At 46.6% G+C, this 17,021-nt stretch overlaps 1 protein-coding gene across 1 annotated transcript in view; it reads right to left on the bottom strand.

Moving 5' to 3' along the window:
• Positions 1 to 6,101: 6,101 nt before the first annotated feature.
• Positions 6,102 to 17,021, bottom strand: part of shank3a (SH3 and multiple ankyrin repeat domains 3a) — a 262,588-nt gene continuing 251,668 nt past the window's right edge. Inside the window, exons 19-23 of the mRNA XM_061251833.1 lie at positions 15,759 to 15,782; positions 15,381 to 15,508; positions 14,793 to 14,895; positions 12,124 to 14,491; positions 6,102 to 6,654 (exon numbers count right to left, since the gene is read on the bottom strand). Of these exons, the coding sequence (XP_061107817.1) occupies positions 6,102 to 6,654; positions 12,124 to 14,491; positions 14,793 to 14,895; positions 15,381 to 15,508; positions 15,759 to 15,782 (3,176 nt within the window). The remainder of the gene's footprint in view (positions 6,655 to 12,123; positions 14,492 to 14,792; positions 14,896 to 15,380; positions 15,509 to 15,758; positions 15,783 to 17,021) is intronic.

Here is a 17,021-nt window from a genome sequence, read left to right as displayed (position 1 = left end):
TTTGAACCTGGGAATATCCTTATACATTAATTTCTACCATTCCATCTACGTCATCTTAACCAATCTAAACAATCTCCACTCTTCACAAACTGTTTCTTCATCTTTGTATAATGGGGAGATTCTCATTCTACCTGGCCGCATGCATGAGACACCATCGTTTAAATGGGGTCTGGTCACTGGATACATGGTAATCAGACAGGCCTTGAAAACGATTTATTATTTTTAGTTCTTGTAAAAGTACAAAGTGAATGTGGTCATCGTCTTATCTGTAACATTTCCTACAACATCCCTACACTTGAAGTGCAGCCAACTGTGGAGATGTTATGCAGTATTTTTAGTATTATTTCAGTACCAAATTGTCCTCGGAGGGCTTTGAAGCCATTTGGTGACAGTGTAGCATAAAGCTTAAGGAACTGGACTTGACTTGTAACTGTTGAGGGTGTAGGTGTGGTTTTTAGGTGCATTTGTACCCTTGAGTGAGGCGTGTGAGCTGAACTGCTTCAGTACATATTCAGGAGTACAAATGCATTGTATTTAGCCTGAAGGATGTAAGGTATGTGCCACTCTGGAGAAGACGGTCTGTTAAATGCCTAAAATGTTACCTCTTCACAGAAATACTTTCAAATTTTTTTTGTTCTCAAAAATACTGTTTAGTTAAGCCTATCAGTATAAAAATCAGTTTGCTTCTACCTGCTGCTTACACACAGAGGCAGTTCTGCTTTATCCATTCTTATTGTCTTTATGGAACTGAAGCTAACTACAGGTACACCCTACTGAAAATACTGAAGTCCTTAAATTGCCATTGGACAAGGTCACTAGTTCTTTTCACAGTCACATTTTTGTAACCTTGAAATAAAAACACATCTGCTTTTTATTTGTTCTCAACAGGAAAATTATTGGTTTTTATACCTGGTTCATAAGCACTTGTTTGTGACCAGTCATGACCATACAGTGCCAGACGCACAGATATCTCGGGATATATTGCAATATTCCAGTGTCTTGACATGATGGTTTTCTGACGTTGTTTCTCTTGTTTTCTAAGCATATCAGGATTTCTTTCCAGTTTAATTTGAGGGGGATTTTTGGAGACAAATAATTCCAATCCAAACACGCTCAGTGGAAAAATTGACAGCAGTCTTTCTCTGTATAAAGTTGAGAGACGGTTCGCTTTTTAACATGTGCAGGATTACCCATCGGCTTCCAGATAACACTGAAATAAAATGAGCGTTTCAAAAGACGGTAAGCGCTTCATGTATTGCGGCTGTCTGCTAAAGATAACAAAATATAACAAATGTTAACTCGATTACAAAGAGCACATTCCAAACACAATCCAATGTATTATGTTCCAGAAGCCAGGGATGACATGACATGATGATTAACTCTTTAGTTCTGTTCGCCTTATTCTGACTGTGTTATGAGGGCTTATGAGTGCACCTGTTAAAGAGTAATATCCTAAGCCGTTACACACAGCGCAGGAGGTCAGATCACTTGTGTTAATTATTCAGTCACTTTGCTCCGTTACTAACAGTAATTTGTCATTTCTGTGTATCAGGCTGTTTCCAGCGCGTTTTTTTAATATGGAAATGTCAGTCGGTTATTTTTCTTGCGGCCGATCAAACACGGACCTCCTGTTCCCTCCCACCGGAGACTGGCGCTCAGAAGCGGGTGTCTTCTGGTGCGCGCAGGAGAGCAAAGTGCAGCGAAGGCAAGAGAAACACTGGCTGTGGTCTGAAAGGCAAGTCCTGGGCTCCGGCTCGACACGTCCCGCCCTCTGACCTCACAGTGCAAGAAAGGAGCCCCTGTTCCCTCTAAGAGGGTCCCCCAGGCGTCACGAGCCCCAAAAACCTGGCGGATTCTCCGGAGGGATTCAGAACTCTGGCACCCGTGCCACTTGGGTTGTGCTTTGCTATTTCAGTAACACTGATGATAGTGCGTAAAGAACACATTTACGTTTAATATGACCCCCCCCCCCCCCTCATACCGTTCTGCATCTGGTGATTGATGTGGGCGACTTACAAACAAAAAGGGAACCTTTTTATTCCAAAATCTCTTACTGCAAACCCACAAAATCAACCTGGGTCTGAGCGGCATTTCAGTCCATTCGTTTACACGTTAACGTTGGGATCTGCACGGCTTTGGGGAAGTCTTTTTTGAGTCTCAGATGCAGTTCGTTTATTTACCCTTCACCTAAACAGACCATACGTTCATACCTTGTCTCAAAATATGAATAAAAATGTTCATGAAAATCCCATAAAATCAGGTATTTATGTGTGTATATATATATTCCTTTACAAAACATAAAAACTTCAGAATGTCCACCAAAAAAGATTCTATACAGCAAATTATCTCATCAGCCTGTAGTACTCAAGATTTCCAGGAGGTGGCACCATAGTGCTGAGTTTTAACAGCTCAAAAAAACAAAAACATGAATGCAATATTTGTAAATACAGCAGTACAGTTAAAAGTTTAAATACTTTTTGGCACATTATTAATTTCTTTTCTTGAAAACAGTTATCATCCCATCACACATGTAACCTCCAAAATAAATTACAGAAATTTAAAGCAGTCAAATCAAAAACCAAAAAGAGAAACGGCCAGTGCTTACGTTCAGAAGATGAAACTAATGGTTGTTAAAAAGCAGTACAGTCTGAATACATAAGTCTGTTTTAGACTTGGGGGCCCTTGATAGACACTGAGCAGGACATTCATTCTGTCTCTTCTTTCTGTGTTGTGGCCCAGAACCCTGACACTCATTATTATTATTCTATTATTCCAACATTTGTCTCAATAATAGTAATTTATTATTCTATTAGAGACATTTGTTTATCAGTTCAACACTGATAATCTATAATATTGGTGAGATATTCAGCTGGACTGTCCTTTCTGTCCAACTTTGGGCTGGTAACAGGAGGTTCTCTTATGCTATGCTAACTATGTTTTTAAAAAAATGTTATTTATCATGAGCATTCACGTTCATAACAAGTCAACACATCAGAAAAATGAGCTTCAAAAAGTGACAGTTACAACTTCTAGTATGACCCATAAGGAGCTGACAACCTGGTTTGGACATAAAATGTCCATGTATTTACCAGAGTAAAGAATGTGGAAAGTGTAGAATATCAGATGCAGATGGGACAGATTTACATACTAATCTCCACAGCATTTCCTAGCGCTTCCCAAAATTATACCCTGGAATGACTTGTTTGAAGTTAGGAGGGCTAGCTGTTTGGCTTTAAATAGAACACTACATCATCATTGAGTTAGTAGCCATTATAACAATTGGGTAATTGATTAGAAACACTTTCCACTTATTTTGGCTTCTCAATAATGACAGTTGAACAATGCATATGGAAAATGTGCTTACTGATTGAAGTACATGTTCCACAGCGGTTGAAAATAAGGGAAAATAAAGACATTTTAGTATTAGGTCACACAGACAAGCATGTTGTGGATAAATAACATGCTTAAATGTTAAATTTAGTCACATACGGTCATCATCCGTCTATCTGGTACAAATGTTCATTTGGCACAGCTTTTCGGTGGGCCTGTAGAACTCTAGAACGGGGAGCAGGGAATGCAGTCAGCGTCATCCTACCTGCCTCCACAAGGGGGTGCCGCCACACAAGCGCCATCATCCAGCACGACGGGATCGCAACTAGAACATTAGCTGCATGGCATGTTGCAAGGAAGCGTGGGTCTTTGGTGGGGGGAAGGGGTGGTAGGTGAGACAGCTCAGCTGGTGTTAAGGCTAACAGAGGCTCCTCTGGGACTGAGGTCAAAAGGCAGCCGCGTTTCTGACGAGAGCGGGTAGTAGAATTTAGCGCAAGTCCTTGCTTTTTAAAACATGCGATGAACTCGTGTGCCATGGCGGAAAAAAAACGTGGGGACTGAACCAAACTGCTTCTGAACCGGGCGGAGATTCGCTAGCGGGTCAGGGGTGGCTCTATGACGATGGATGGCTTTGAGTTAGCACCTTGTTTTGTGCAAATCACACCCTAGTTCATAGTTCTTTGAAAGAATAAAAATTTTCTCACCTTCTCTGACAGGTGGTTATCTATGCATATATATGCCAAACATTCATATATTTATATATATATATATATATATCTATATATCTATATTTTCTTGCTTTTAAAAATGTATATGAAAACTATTATATTTACAATACTTGTGATTAATATAAAAAGCAAATATCTGTAATTTTTCCATATTTATACATGTAAGGAGTTTTCAGAGGACCATGTATTTTTTTAAGTCTTTTTCGTAAATCCTCATTCTGAAATTTCACGCTTTGCAAATGAATACAAAAGGTTTCCAAATCCTAAGCCTATTTCCACAAGCTACAAAAACTCACCAATGAGAAAAAGAAAGAAAGAAAAAAAAATCCTAAATGAATCAGAAAACATCACAGGAATAATAATTATAATAAAAAAACCCCCAAAAATAAAACAAACAACAAAAAAAAAAACATCAACAACAGAAACATCTGAATGACAATGTCTATTGTGTGAGAGTGGCCCTTGGTGAGGATCGTTTACAATTGCTGATTTTGTCTCGTTCCTTTCACTCACTCCTACGTCTTCCCCCGTGACAGTCTTGTGGTTGGTCTCAGTAACCCATGATCTTTCTCTCCTTCTGCTGGAGAAAGACCGTTTTCAGATTTTTGGGGGATAGCAGCGTGTGCAGAGAGCCCCACCCCCCCCACCCCTGCTCTCGTTATTGCTGTACTCACCTCCCTGCGCCCCCTTTGGGGGGGGGCAGACGATGGAGGAGACAGGTGCTGTGTGCTGGGAGGGGCTGTGAACACGGGGGCTTTAGTCGAGGTGTCCATCATTCACAGTATCCAATCAGAACTCACAACTGAACCATGAAGTGGCCATTCCACGAGTTAAACTGAAAAGAGTCTCGCCTCCCACCGTACGCTTTCTGGATGGATAAGAAGGACGGAGTTTAAGAGTCAGAAAATGGAGGGCGGGCCCTCGAACACTCGTTGGGAACAGGTGGACGGGTAGTTTGGGAGGGGGGCTGAATCATGCAGGCCTTTGTTCCATTGTGGGTGACCCTCACGGAAGATGGAAGACCACATTTCACAAAATGGCGAACCAAATGGAAAAACCAAACCAGCAAAAAAACGTCAGTCCAAGAGAGACAGAATGATTCAATTCTTCCCATGCTACTGTAATTACAAAAAAGGTCACCATAAGGAAGAGTCATTTTAACAGTGTTCTTCTGTTTATAATATCATATATAGTTTTAGTAAAATGATAACAAAATTGTATATTTACACATTTTATATAGATATACTTTTTTTCCTTTCAAATATATATAACCTTAAAAACAGGATTAAATTACCGGTGAAATAAATTTTAAAAGGTTCCTCTATAATCCCAATTTAGTTCATACAGGAAGTGGGGTTAATGAACTCAGTTTAGAAGGTAAAGCTGTCCTTTATGCGTGTAGTACGGCACGGTCTTCCCAAAGAAACATGGTGAGGATGAAAAAAGCCACTTATGTCAGTTAAACATTCGTCTAATGTAGTAGATATAGCACTGTTAGTAAAACGGTTGGAGAATAGCAGTTTCACTGCAATGTTCTGGTCCCCCGCCCTCATAGCCAGGAATCAATGTGAAATGCTCCGGTTAAAAAAACAACAACTAAAAAGCAAAACTTGAGTGAGGCTTTCAAAAATTCCTCACTGAGGAAAAAGGACTCAATTCATCTGATTGTGTGAGATCCTTTGAAATTTTGAAAGGCAACCTAAATTTCAGTTTTAAGCAAGATTTCTTCTATTCAAAGCCGGTATCCCTTAGAGACAGTACAGGTGGGTGGGAGCTGGGAGTTGGTTTGCACCTAGAGACTAAGTGGAAGATTTGTGGTTTCATGCAACATTTGTAGCGGATGCCACTCCAAAACATCGGACCAATCGACAGGCTCTTGAGTGGAAGGGGCGGGGCCGTAGCTGGGGTTGCGGCCAATGAGAGGAGAGGGAATGGCTTGCTCGTCAGTCTCCCGTCCAGTGCGGAGCGGAATGGAGAGTGGGGACGCAGCGGCTGGACGGTGAGGGTGAGGACCGGGCGCGGGGCCCGGGGCGTGGCGGGGGGTCAGCTCTCCAGCAGCTGTTTGAGCGCGCGCTCGATGTTCATGCGGTGGCCCACGCGGGTCACGCCCAGCTCGGCGAAGTCGTCCTTGGTGAGGGCGGGCAGGTGCGTGCCCTCGATCTCGTGGTCCTGGAAGCGCTCGCGGTGCTCGCCCAGGTGGATGCTCTCCAGCCAGTCGCCCACGTCGTACTTGTTCCACAGCTGCAGGGGCTTCTGGTGGAAGGGCCGCAGGGCCAGCAGGGGGGAGCCCAGGGGCGAGGGCGAGGGCGAGGGGGACCGGCTCCTCGCGCTGGAGCTCCGCATCACGAAGCGCACCTCCTTGGGCTCGTGCGGGATGCTGAGGCTGGACGACTTGAGGATGGTGGGGGGCGCCGAGGGGGAGTGGCTCAGGCCGTAGCCCCGGATGGGCCCTAGCGGGTCGGTCCGGTCCGGGGAGCCCTTCCCCGGGCTGGGGGTGCGGCGGGTGACGGGGTAGCGGCTGCCCGGGCGGATGGTGTAGGTGGTGCCGTAGCTCCTCTGGGAAATGGTGTGGAGCTCTCCTAAACTGCTGAACAGTCTGGGGAAGGAGGGGAGAGAGAGAGGGGAAGGTCATACAGCAGGCTGGAGCCTGGTCTGGGGCAGGAGGAGCACAGGGAGCTGCTGGTTAGGGGTTAAGGTGAGGAGCGCTGGGCCAGCCATCAGGCACAAATCAAACAGAGACCAGGAACGTGAGGACCACTGAACCTGCAGAGTTCTCTCTCTCTCTCACACACACACACACACACACACACACACACACACACACACACACACACACACACACACTCTCTCTCTCTCTCTCTCTCTCTCTCACACACACACACACACACACTCTCTCTCTCTCTCTCTCTCTCACACACACACACACACACACACTCTCTCTCACACACACACACTCTCACACACTCAAACTCACTCACACACACACTCACTCACTCACACACACTCACACACTCTCACACTCACACTCGCGCACACACACACACACACACACACACACTCTCTCTCTCTCTCACACACACACACACTCACACACTCACACTCGCACACACACACACACCCATACTGGACATTTACACACACACACACACACACACACCACGTCAACAGCAAAAGGACACTCTTGGGAAATCATGGAATTCAACAAAGACTTTGCAAAGACGAGCCCCATGAATGATATGTTAGCGAGGGCTCAACATTAGCAAGGGCTCATCATTAGGGTTCATCATTAGGGCTCATCAATAGGGTTCATCATTAACATATTAAGACTAGAACACGGGGAAGGAATCTGAGGATGATTGACAGGGAGGGTTAGAGGTTTCAGCTTAGCGGGGTAAACCAGGAGAGCCGTGTCTCAGATGTCCTGCCTGCGTTCCTTTTCTCAATCTCCCCCTCTGCTGATGACCATTGATTACTAAGGTATGATGTCATCTACTCCCAGCTCCTCTGTGAAAGCGATCACTTTGAGTGATGCATCAGTGTCTATCTGGGCCTGAGGGACCGAGACTCTAACTGGGACTTTCCTTTCCCAAAAACCCCAGCCCAGCACTGTTCAATGGCCTATTCCTGGCCACAACTGCTTGGCTTGCATTCTCTCACATGGGATAATGAGACTCTAGGTGTCAATGTGGCATTACTGTCAAAGCCACAACTGCTTAAGTAAGTGTTAATATGTAAAAAGGGACAATAAGAAACCAAGTATGCTGAACACTGCACCCTAGTGCATTGGTTGAAAAAAACACTAAGTAATACAATAATTCTGCCCTACAACCCAACCCATAGCCAGTAAGCTGTGCTAATATTCTGTTGGAAACAAGTCTATCCACGGAAAGCTAACCATCCAGGGGGACATTTTGGCCTGCTCTTAATGTTCTTACACACCACCAAGTCTTGCCTATTGTGTCACACATGAACAGTTTGTCCTTCTCTGAAAGTTGGTTTCTGCAGTTCTAATAGCGTACATGCGGCTGTGGAGAGAAGAACAGAGCGATCGCTCCTTGACCCGTGTGAAACAATCCCGGCTTGGCGGGCCTGCAATCACGTTTCTCAGCTGAAAGTACATGAGCCACAGGGAACATCACTATGCACGCGGTGGAGAGTCGTACATTTATTCATTTAGCCCTCTATAAATATGCTAATAATCGGTGGCGCTACAATATTTTCAAAAGGAGTCATTTGGTCAGTCAATTTAATACAATTATCTCAATCTTTAACGAAAGATCAATTACGTCAGTTCAGCTTCATAACAAGTTCCCACCCATTTGGGTAAACCCTCCTTTCTTAAAAAAACCTCTCAAGCTATGTTATGAAACAGCTAGTAGCTGACTGACAAGCTACCTGCACTAGCAGGTTGACCAACTCATACCCAGCTAGACCAGCTCATGACCAGCTTCACCAGCTCAATTCGGATTTTACAGCAGGGTTCTCTTTAATTCAGTAGCACCGTAGATAGAGAAATGAGCTACTGATCTGCGGGCATGGGTTGTGGGGGCAATTGGAGAGGGCAGGAGAGAGGGGGGGTATTGAGAAGGGCCAGTGTGGGCAGGAATGAGTTGTCCATGTGCACATACACATGTGCACTCCCACTGAGAACTAGTGCCGTTGCCTCTGGCAATTGCTTAACCTAAATTGTTTCAGTATACATCCATACAACTGAATCCAGATGAAGTAACATGTAAAATGTAAGCTTGGTAAGCTGCCATGAACATGGAAAATGCACAAATAATTATGTAATGCATTGGGATGAACAGAATTGGCAGAGCTCTCTCCCTCTCTCACACACTTGTAAGCTACAAACTATGTTCACACAGTCAGAGGATACGCCACTCCAAATGAGAGGCCCGTCCCCCTCACTTATTTTTTAAACTGCTATGAGCGTCCTCATTTGAGATGCATTGGACATTTTCCATCTTTCAGACTGTAGAAATGTGTCCTCAAACCACTTTCCCATTTTGGAGCAGTACAGTTTCACAAACACACACATTCTTACATCAGGGATCACACCATAGGCTATTCTGAATTTTGAAAACAACAGATTGGCTTTAAAAAAAAGAATATAATAAAAACCAAAAAAAGTTCTTTTTTTATTTCAAAGAAAGGAAAGGAGGAAGTCTGCTCTCCTTAATTTATTTTTTTACTATGGTCAGATGGGAGTTTACACAATCTATGCCACACAATCTCCCCAAGAAATTGCCTTCTTATATAATACGAAATACTTGGCAGAAATATTTAGAATTTTGATCAGGCAAATTCATCCTGCATATAGTACAGTTTACAGAACTGGACAGCAGTAACAGAACAGCTAAATGTTTGCACATTTTATGTACACATTTATTGTGCTACTCTCAAATATGCAATGACTTACTTTCGAGGAAAGCAATTAAAAAAAGAAACAGTAGTAAAACTTTTGTAGGTTACTGTCATTTAACATTGACCCCCAAAGTTTCAAAGGTTTGCAAAAAATCCTGACAGGAGACGTATTTAACCAGCTACACAATGATGAGGCTGCAGTTAGAACATTTACCAAACCTACAGGACCTTGTGAAATAGCATTTTTGCCCCATCTCCTGCCAAAAAACAAACAAAATAAATAAATCACCAAAATCTGTAAACTTTGCAAAAACCATCTGGAAGCATTGACCCACGGAAAATCTGTGCAAAGCGAGTCGGATGATGACTAGCAGCTGTCTCCAGCTGTAGGGAAACACAACCTGCACCCTATTACAGGGAGGTGATGTGAAACTGCCGGTAATGTGAGAATGGGCAGTTGGGCAGGTGGAGGTGGAAATGGGGCTGTACACGCCGGTGGATTAACAGCTCCGTGCCCCCCTGTCACCTTGTTTACAATTCAGACCCATTTCAGGATGCCCCTGCTTAAGGGAAGGATAGGTATCATAGTTTCTAGTTCTGGGAATACACATTAGATTCTTCCCTCCAGTAGAGGTGTAAAGTCCAGGGGTATAATTTAGACCATCAATCATCAAATCTGGACCTGAAATCAGTTTTTTTTCCCACCATGTAATTAACTGAACAATTAGTGCTACTGATTGGTCAGACTGTCTTCACACCCGACTCCCAGGTAAAGGGAGGGTGGAGAACCAGCAGAGGACCGTGATTTGATTATCCCTGATTTAGACCATACGTTTATCATGCAAAGGATACCAAACTTACCAGTTTTACCAATTACAGTGGTTCAAGAAGAAAAATAAAAAAGGCTTGCAGCTAAACTCCCATTGCGTTACTGAACAACCCAGGTCAAACCATTTGTGGAGTAAAGGAAGGGGTTTAACAATTTGACAGGAAGTAGAGGATTTATCAGAGGGAAAGTAATACCAGGGTAAACTAGTATGAACTGATCACACACCTTTTTTAGGAGGAAGAAGGTAACATTTGGGACAAGGTAACATTTGGGTCTGCAGCAATCACCACAACACGTTTCAAGCAAAATACATGAAGGATTAGTCCACACACTACTTTGAGGGAAAAAAGGAGTTAATGTCCAAAGCCTACGGTTTATAATGTCCCTTGTCACATTTGCAAGAATACAACGGACATTATTGTACTTTCAGAGCACATTCCAACATTTAATTTGCAACAAGAATTTTTCACTGAGAAACAAAACACTCCCAACTGAGCTGAAAAAGATGTGCTCCTGACACCTTCACTTTCACTCACCATTAAAACAAGCTACCTGGAATTAGTATAATTTATTAAAGACCAGCAAGGCCAAAGCAAGCAACAAACACACAAAGGCTCTGTGATTAAAAACAAAGGAAAAGGGAGCAAGGATTGGTTGAGAGAGCTAGGAGGCTGCTGAAATTGCAGTAGCCCAGCCAAACTTGGTGTACTTACCACAGCAGCTGGCTGGGTTGGAGACATTGCTGCATTCCCATACTATTTTGTATGAAACAAAATAAAATTACAAATTAGCTAAAATACCCAGTGTCCTTAATAAATAGGTTGGGAATCCTAAAGCTATCCTACAGCATTTACAGGAATCCTGTATACTTTGCTAAGTAAGGACCAGCTGGGATTCTAAGTCGAGCAGGTCATAGCTGGTCTGTAGCCGGGTTCTAGCTGGACAAAGCTGATCAAACTGGTGGTCAAACTGGTGGAGTAGTTGGCTATATAGGCTGGTCAGCTGGTGAACAGCTGGTTGACCAGCTAAAAGTGTCCAAAACACTGCTTAAACCAGCATGACCAACTTTTCACCAGTTTAGTAAGCTGGAATGTTCAGCAGGGTAAAACCTGTGCTATGTCCAACCAGCCACATCCCTCACTGCAGGTGGGAGAGTGTAGCTAATGCCTTCATTCCCAGCGGAAGTGAAAGTGGTCTGACGTGACTCAGATCAAAGGGAAGCTTGAATCATAGGCTCTCTCAGCATTACATTCTGACTGAAACGGCAGACAAACTGAACCTCCAGAGAACTCCTAAGATTAATGACCCAGGAAATTAATTACTTAATTCTTAACAGGGCCTATTAATAAAACTGCTTTAACTGTTTATTAATAGAATGAAACAGTCTAAAAACCAATTACATACTTAAAATTGCCAAGAGGATAGTGTGCATTAAATACAGTGCGATACGGGTAGGGCTACACGAGATGGAGTCAAGAGAAGTAATGTTCGCCAGTTCATTTCAGCTAAATTGTTCTAAAAATGAGCTATCCCTCTTTTCTGGTGTGAACAATTAGGAATAATATAATACAGCGAGATAATTTATGTTATTCAGAGAATAGACTACTTAATATGAACAACCAAAATATTTTTTTACACAGCAAGCAATGCCAGACACTTTCATTTTGAGAGGAAACTCAAATGTTTCTGAAATATTGGGTTATTGAAACACCTGCCACTTGGCTATGAAACTGAAACACACTTCATAGGGGACAGAAGCAATGACTTGGGGCTTTGGTGAAAAGTCATCAAAGTTACACTGATAGACAAGAGGTGGATTCCTGGCACGGAACAAATTTTTGACAGAGCGAGTGAAACCCGGACTCTCACCTGGCTCCCGCCACTGGGGACTTTCTCCCGGGGTCGAGCGAGGCTCCGAGAGGCTCCTCCCCCAGCGAGCGCGTGTCCTTGTTGAGCTGCTGGAGCCGGGAGCTCAGCTCCCCGATCACAGTGGGCTTGCCGTCATCGGGCCCCGGGGGCAGCCGCGGCTCCACGGGGTCGCCCCAAAGCTTGGACCTTCTCTGGAAGAGGTAGCGGGGTCGGCCGGCACTGGCAGCCGCAGCCAGCGCAGCCGCGTGTTGCTGGGAGAGGAGCTCGCTATCCGAGGACTGCTTCAATAGAGGGTCCCTGAAGGTCACCGGCCCCTTGCCGAGCTGGGACTTGAGTTTTGGCTTTGGAGGCACTGGCGGCTTGTCGAGTATAAAAGTCTGCCCGTCGGCGTAGGAGCTGTAGGTGTCCATGGGCTCGCCGCTCTCCGAGGAGAGCGTGGACATGCTGGAGACCGTGGAGATGGTGCTCGTGGTCTCCAGGTGGTGGTCGCTCGAGCTGCGGGCGTCCACCTCCTCCACCCCGGAGTCGGCCGCTGACTCGGGCCCCAGGTGGGCTTCCGAGGGCTTCCCTGAGGGTGTTCCACCGGTGGGAGGGTGTGCTGCTGCTGCTGCTGCTGCTTGGGTTGAGGCGGAAGGGGTGACCAACCGGGACAGCGGAGGATGAGGGCCCAATGCTTCGCCCTGCTTCCCTAGGAGGCCGTTGGCAAACTCGTCGGGTGGCGGCACCACGCCAATCTTTCGGAGCTCCTCCCGCGTCTCCTCGTCACTGGAGGACAGCAGGGCGGGCGGGAGGGTGACAGTGTAGGGCTCCACATCCTCCTCCGAGCTGCCCTGGGCCAGCTTCTTCTCTGCCGATGGGCTCCCCTGCGGCTGACTGGCCGCTGCCTCCGGGCTTGGGGACGGGCCACGCTTGATCTCTCCCAGCATGGGTTTGGAGGTCTCAGTCGGCGTCCCTGCAGGTGAGGCGGATGCCCCCTCCAGGCCCAGCTCCATAGCCTGCCCATTGCTGGTCGCGTGGACCATGATGAGGCCCGCCGTCTTCTGCTGTGAGGTGTCAACGATGCTGATGATCATACTCTTCTTGTCCTCCTGCTTCCTGTCCTCTTTCCTCTTATCCGGCCTCGTGTCCATCTCCTTGCGCAACGTCGACGGGCTCCCCCATGGGCTTTTGGAGGGGCCCACAGCCGCCCCACCCGAGGTGGGTCCGTAGGCCCCTTTAGCTGCCGGGGAGTAGTGCGGTGACATGAGCTCACCCTCCGCTTCCGATCTTTCCGCCTCTTTGGTCTGGGTGTCGACAAACAAAGGCCCTGGCGACTCGTGCTTAGTCCTGGACTCGGGGCTGCCAGAGGGCGACTGGCTCTGGGACGTCAGAGCGCGCTCCCTTGCGGCCAGCGCAAGTGCCAGAGGGGAGTTAGGGTCCAGGGGCTTCCCGGTGAGGGGGTGGATGAAGGTGGTCCCGCTGGGCGAGGCCCGGGGGGCCAGGGCAGGGGCGGGGGGAGGCAGCTGGCCCAGCTCCCGGCTGAGCAGCCGCTCGTCGATGGAGCGGGACTGGGTGAGGGACGGCAGCTCTGGGGCGGATCCCCCCTCCACCGTGCCGACCGACAGGAAGACTGTGGATTTGCGCCGCTCCTGCAGCCGCCGCTCCCGGTCCCGCACGGCTCCCGCGATGACGGCGGAGAAGGGCCCCTCCCCCGCCTGCGCCCGCAGCCGGTCCTGGAGCAGCTGCTGCTGGTAGTACTCGGCCCTGCTCGTGTGCGGGATGCGGCCCGTGGGGGAGTGGTCGCGGGAGTGGGCGAGGGCCAGGGACGCCCGCTCCTGCGCGTCCTCCACCTGCAGCTGCTTGACCAGCGGGCTCTTCTTGCGCTGGGGCTTCATGGGTGTGTACAGGCCTATGCTGAACTGGCCCACGTTGGCGTACGGGTTGTCGATGATCCGCCCTTTCCTCTTGATCTTTTCGGGAGGGGTGGAGGAGGGCCCTAGCCGGGGCAGGTCGGTGGGCTCCACGGGGAGGTGGGACGAGTCCTGGAGGATGATCATGGAGCGGGCCTTCTTCTGCCGCTCGGCGTGGGCAGAGGACCTCGGCGGGTCGTAGATCTCGGCCGTGGTGACCACCTGCGTCAGGCCGTGGAGCTTCGCCTCAGAGCCCGGCTTAAAGCTGGAGCGGCCCTGGTCGTGACCCCGCCCCGGTGGAGGGGGCGGGCAGAAGGTGGGGGGCGTGTCCTGGTAATACGGAGATGGGGGAGGAGGGGGCGCGGTTTGGGGAGGGGGAGGGATGCTATGACTATCTCTGAGGCTGTCTGTCATTGACGAGCTCCTCGGAAACCTTGCTTCTCCCACCAGCGCCGACAGCCTGTCCTCTTCTGATGCCCCTACAAATTCATGAGAAATGAATTAGAACAGAACCACCAGAAACTGCATTTTTGAATACCATAGATGTAAAAAATGGTTATCACGCAAAATAATCATTGCGGAATTGTGCAAGATAGTTCAGGTGATATGATTTTTATCAGCTCCCCAAACCATTTATATATCTAGTGGTTATTTTCTTTACTGGTGCTTTTAATGTCATTACACATCAATATTGGGAACCTTGTGGAAACTCTGGTCACCCTGAGAAGTGACAGCAAAAAAAAAAAAGAACAAAAGTGGATGCCGGAGGAAAATCGTTACCGAAAGACTTGGTCCTGGACATTCCCTTGGGCAGCGGTATGTGAGCCTTCTCCATCCCCGGGTGCATTCCGTGGGCCACCATCCCCTGACGCTCAAACAGAGACTTCATAAAGGAGGAAACCACACAACAGGGAAATGCTGTGAATGAGTATCTACCCACAAATACAGTACAAAAAACAAAACGATTCGTCTGAAATGGAGGGAGCACAGAGAGCTAAGACCAGTCGACTGATTGTGGCCTTCAGGGGCACGGGATTGTTTTCTGGAAATTGTGAAACGTCCTACGGTTTCATCCATCTGTCCGAACATCCATCCATTATCAAACCCACTTTACTCCTACTCAGGGTCGTGGTGAGCTTATCCCAGCATGCATTGGGTTAGAGGCACCCTGGACAGGTTGTCAATCGACCGCAAGGCACATACACAATTCACTCACACACTCGTACCTATGGGCAATTTAGACTCTCCAATTAGCCTAATTAGGACCGTGGGAGGAAACCAGAGTTTGTCCTACAGTTTCAAAGTGTTTATTCGGCAGCACAGTTCAGCGGTGCAGCTATGGAGACGGCTCATCTCGGCTGATCTTACGCTGATCTCGGCCTGCGTGATTCTCCTGCTGGTGGGCCGCTGCTTCACCGTGGCGGCCCTGTAGTCAGGTTCAGGCTCCCGAGGCCGCATCACAGACTCCTGGGCGATCAGCATCTCATCCAGCCTTTCTGCAGGCCCAGAAAGAACAGAACAAGTCCTGCTTCAGGGACAGTCCAAAAGACTGAGCCATCATTATACCAAAAACTTACGCCTGTGCTCTGGCAACTAGTTACGTCACAGTTTACCAAGAGATTGCCATCAAGAATGACGAGGCAAGCACTTTCAGACAGTTAACCCCAATCAACACCGTTTAAATTATCGACGACTTTTACATGAAGTGTGGTTGGTAAATGCCACTAATGTCTGGATGTAACTCACCCCCTCTTCTCCTCCGTGCGGATGCTTGCAGGGAATAAAAACAGAGAGCTTTTTGGCTGCCCTTTCAGAACATTGGACAGATGTTATGCAAATGTTTTTAGGAGCATCTAAATTGGCTGTTTTTCTGGAAGACTAGGCATGGAAGATGGTGTTCAGAGGAAATGAACTGCCCAACTGAATATCTGCAAAAGCATTCGACAACATACTGCAACAAATTCCTCTGTTTTTCTATAACATACTCACTGTTCACCTAATTCCAGGATTCAGGCCAGATGTCAAGCAAATATATGCATACATTATATTTGTTCTCATATATGGCTCTTTCAATCCACAGACTGCTGCTATTATAACCATATAATAGCTTATAAATTCCATATAATTATCAAACATTATATACTAAGATAACTGACATTAGGATCAACATAACATCCAGGCTCTACGAGGAAAATGTTGTAATCAATAGTGCCTCTGGACAAAGTAGCACATAATCTAAAGCCCTCAACCTGCATTGTCGACCCCATCCCCACCAGTTTTTATTTTCTTTAAAGGTAACTGTCAATCTTCTGGAGTATCACTAAGCATTGTAAACAGCTCATTACAAACTCATTTTAACTGGTATTTTTACCAGTATCTTACCCTTAAAACCTTCTACCTCTACAGAAAGACTTTCTGAGATATACGCAAGCTGCCAATGCACACATGAATCTGACCCAACATAAATAATGTGCAAACTGATGTGCAGTCAGCTACTTCCCACTCAAATAACCTGCAGTTCAGTGCAGCACACACACCCACTCTCCCTGCTACAACACTGTCCAATAGGGCAGGCACATTTATAACAAGCTTTCCTTTCTTCGCCGTTCGCGCAATTAGCGGTTAGCAATTCTCAATTGTGCTTCCCTGACCCATCTTATGACTGCAACAATTTCCAGACTATTGGGCTTGTCCTCCTCACATCTTCCTCAAAAAATGTGTGCATTAACCACAGATTTGCCATTGCTCTGCAGTCCAGCAGCCAAGCTGCACAGAAAATGTGCTGGAGGAACACACTACTTATGCAGGCACCCGATTGGTCAGACTGACATAGGGGTATTTATCCTTGTGATGGCATTAGTTACATTAGGGTGTGTATCATAGTGATGACATTAGAGTGACATAAGGGTAATAGAGTACAGTGATAATAGGAGACATAGGGGTGACTGGTATGTACCACAGTGATGACATTGCAGTGACATACTGTAGTGGTGATAGTAGGGTGGCATG

The sequence above is a fragment of the Conger conger genome, chromosome 8, assembly GCF_963514075.1.
Source record: "Conger conger chromosome 8, fConCon1.1, whole genome shotgun sequence".
Classification (NCBI taxonomy): domain Eukaryota; kingdom Metazoa; phylum Chordata; class Actinopteri; order Anguilliformes; family Congridae; genus Conger; species Conger conger.
This window is presented reverse-complemented; position numbering and strand designations above follow the sequence as displayed.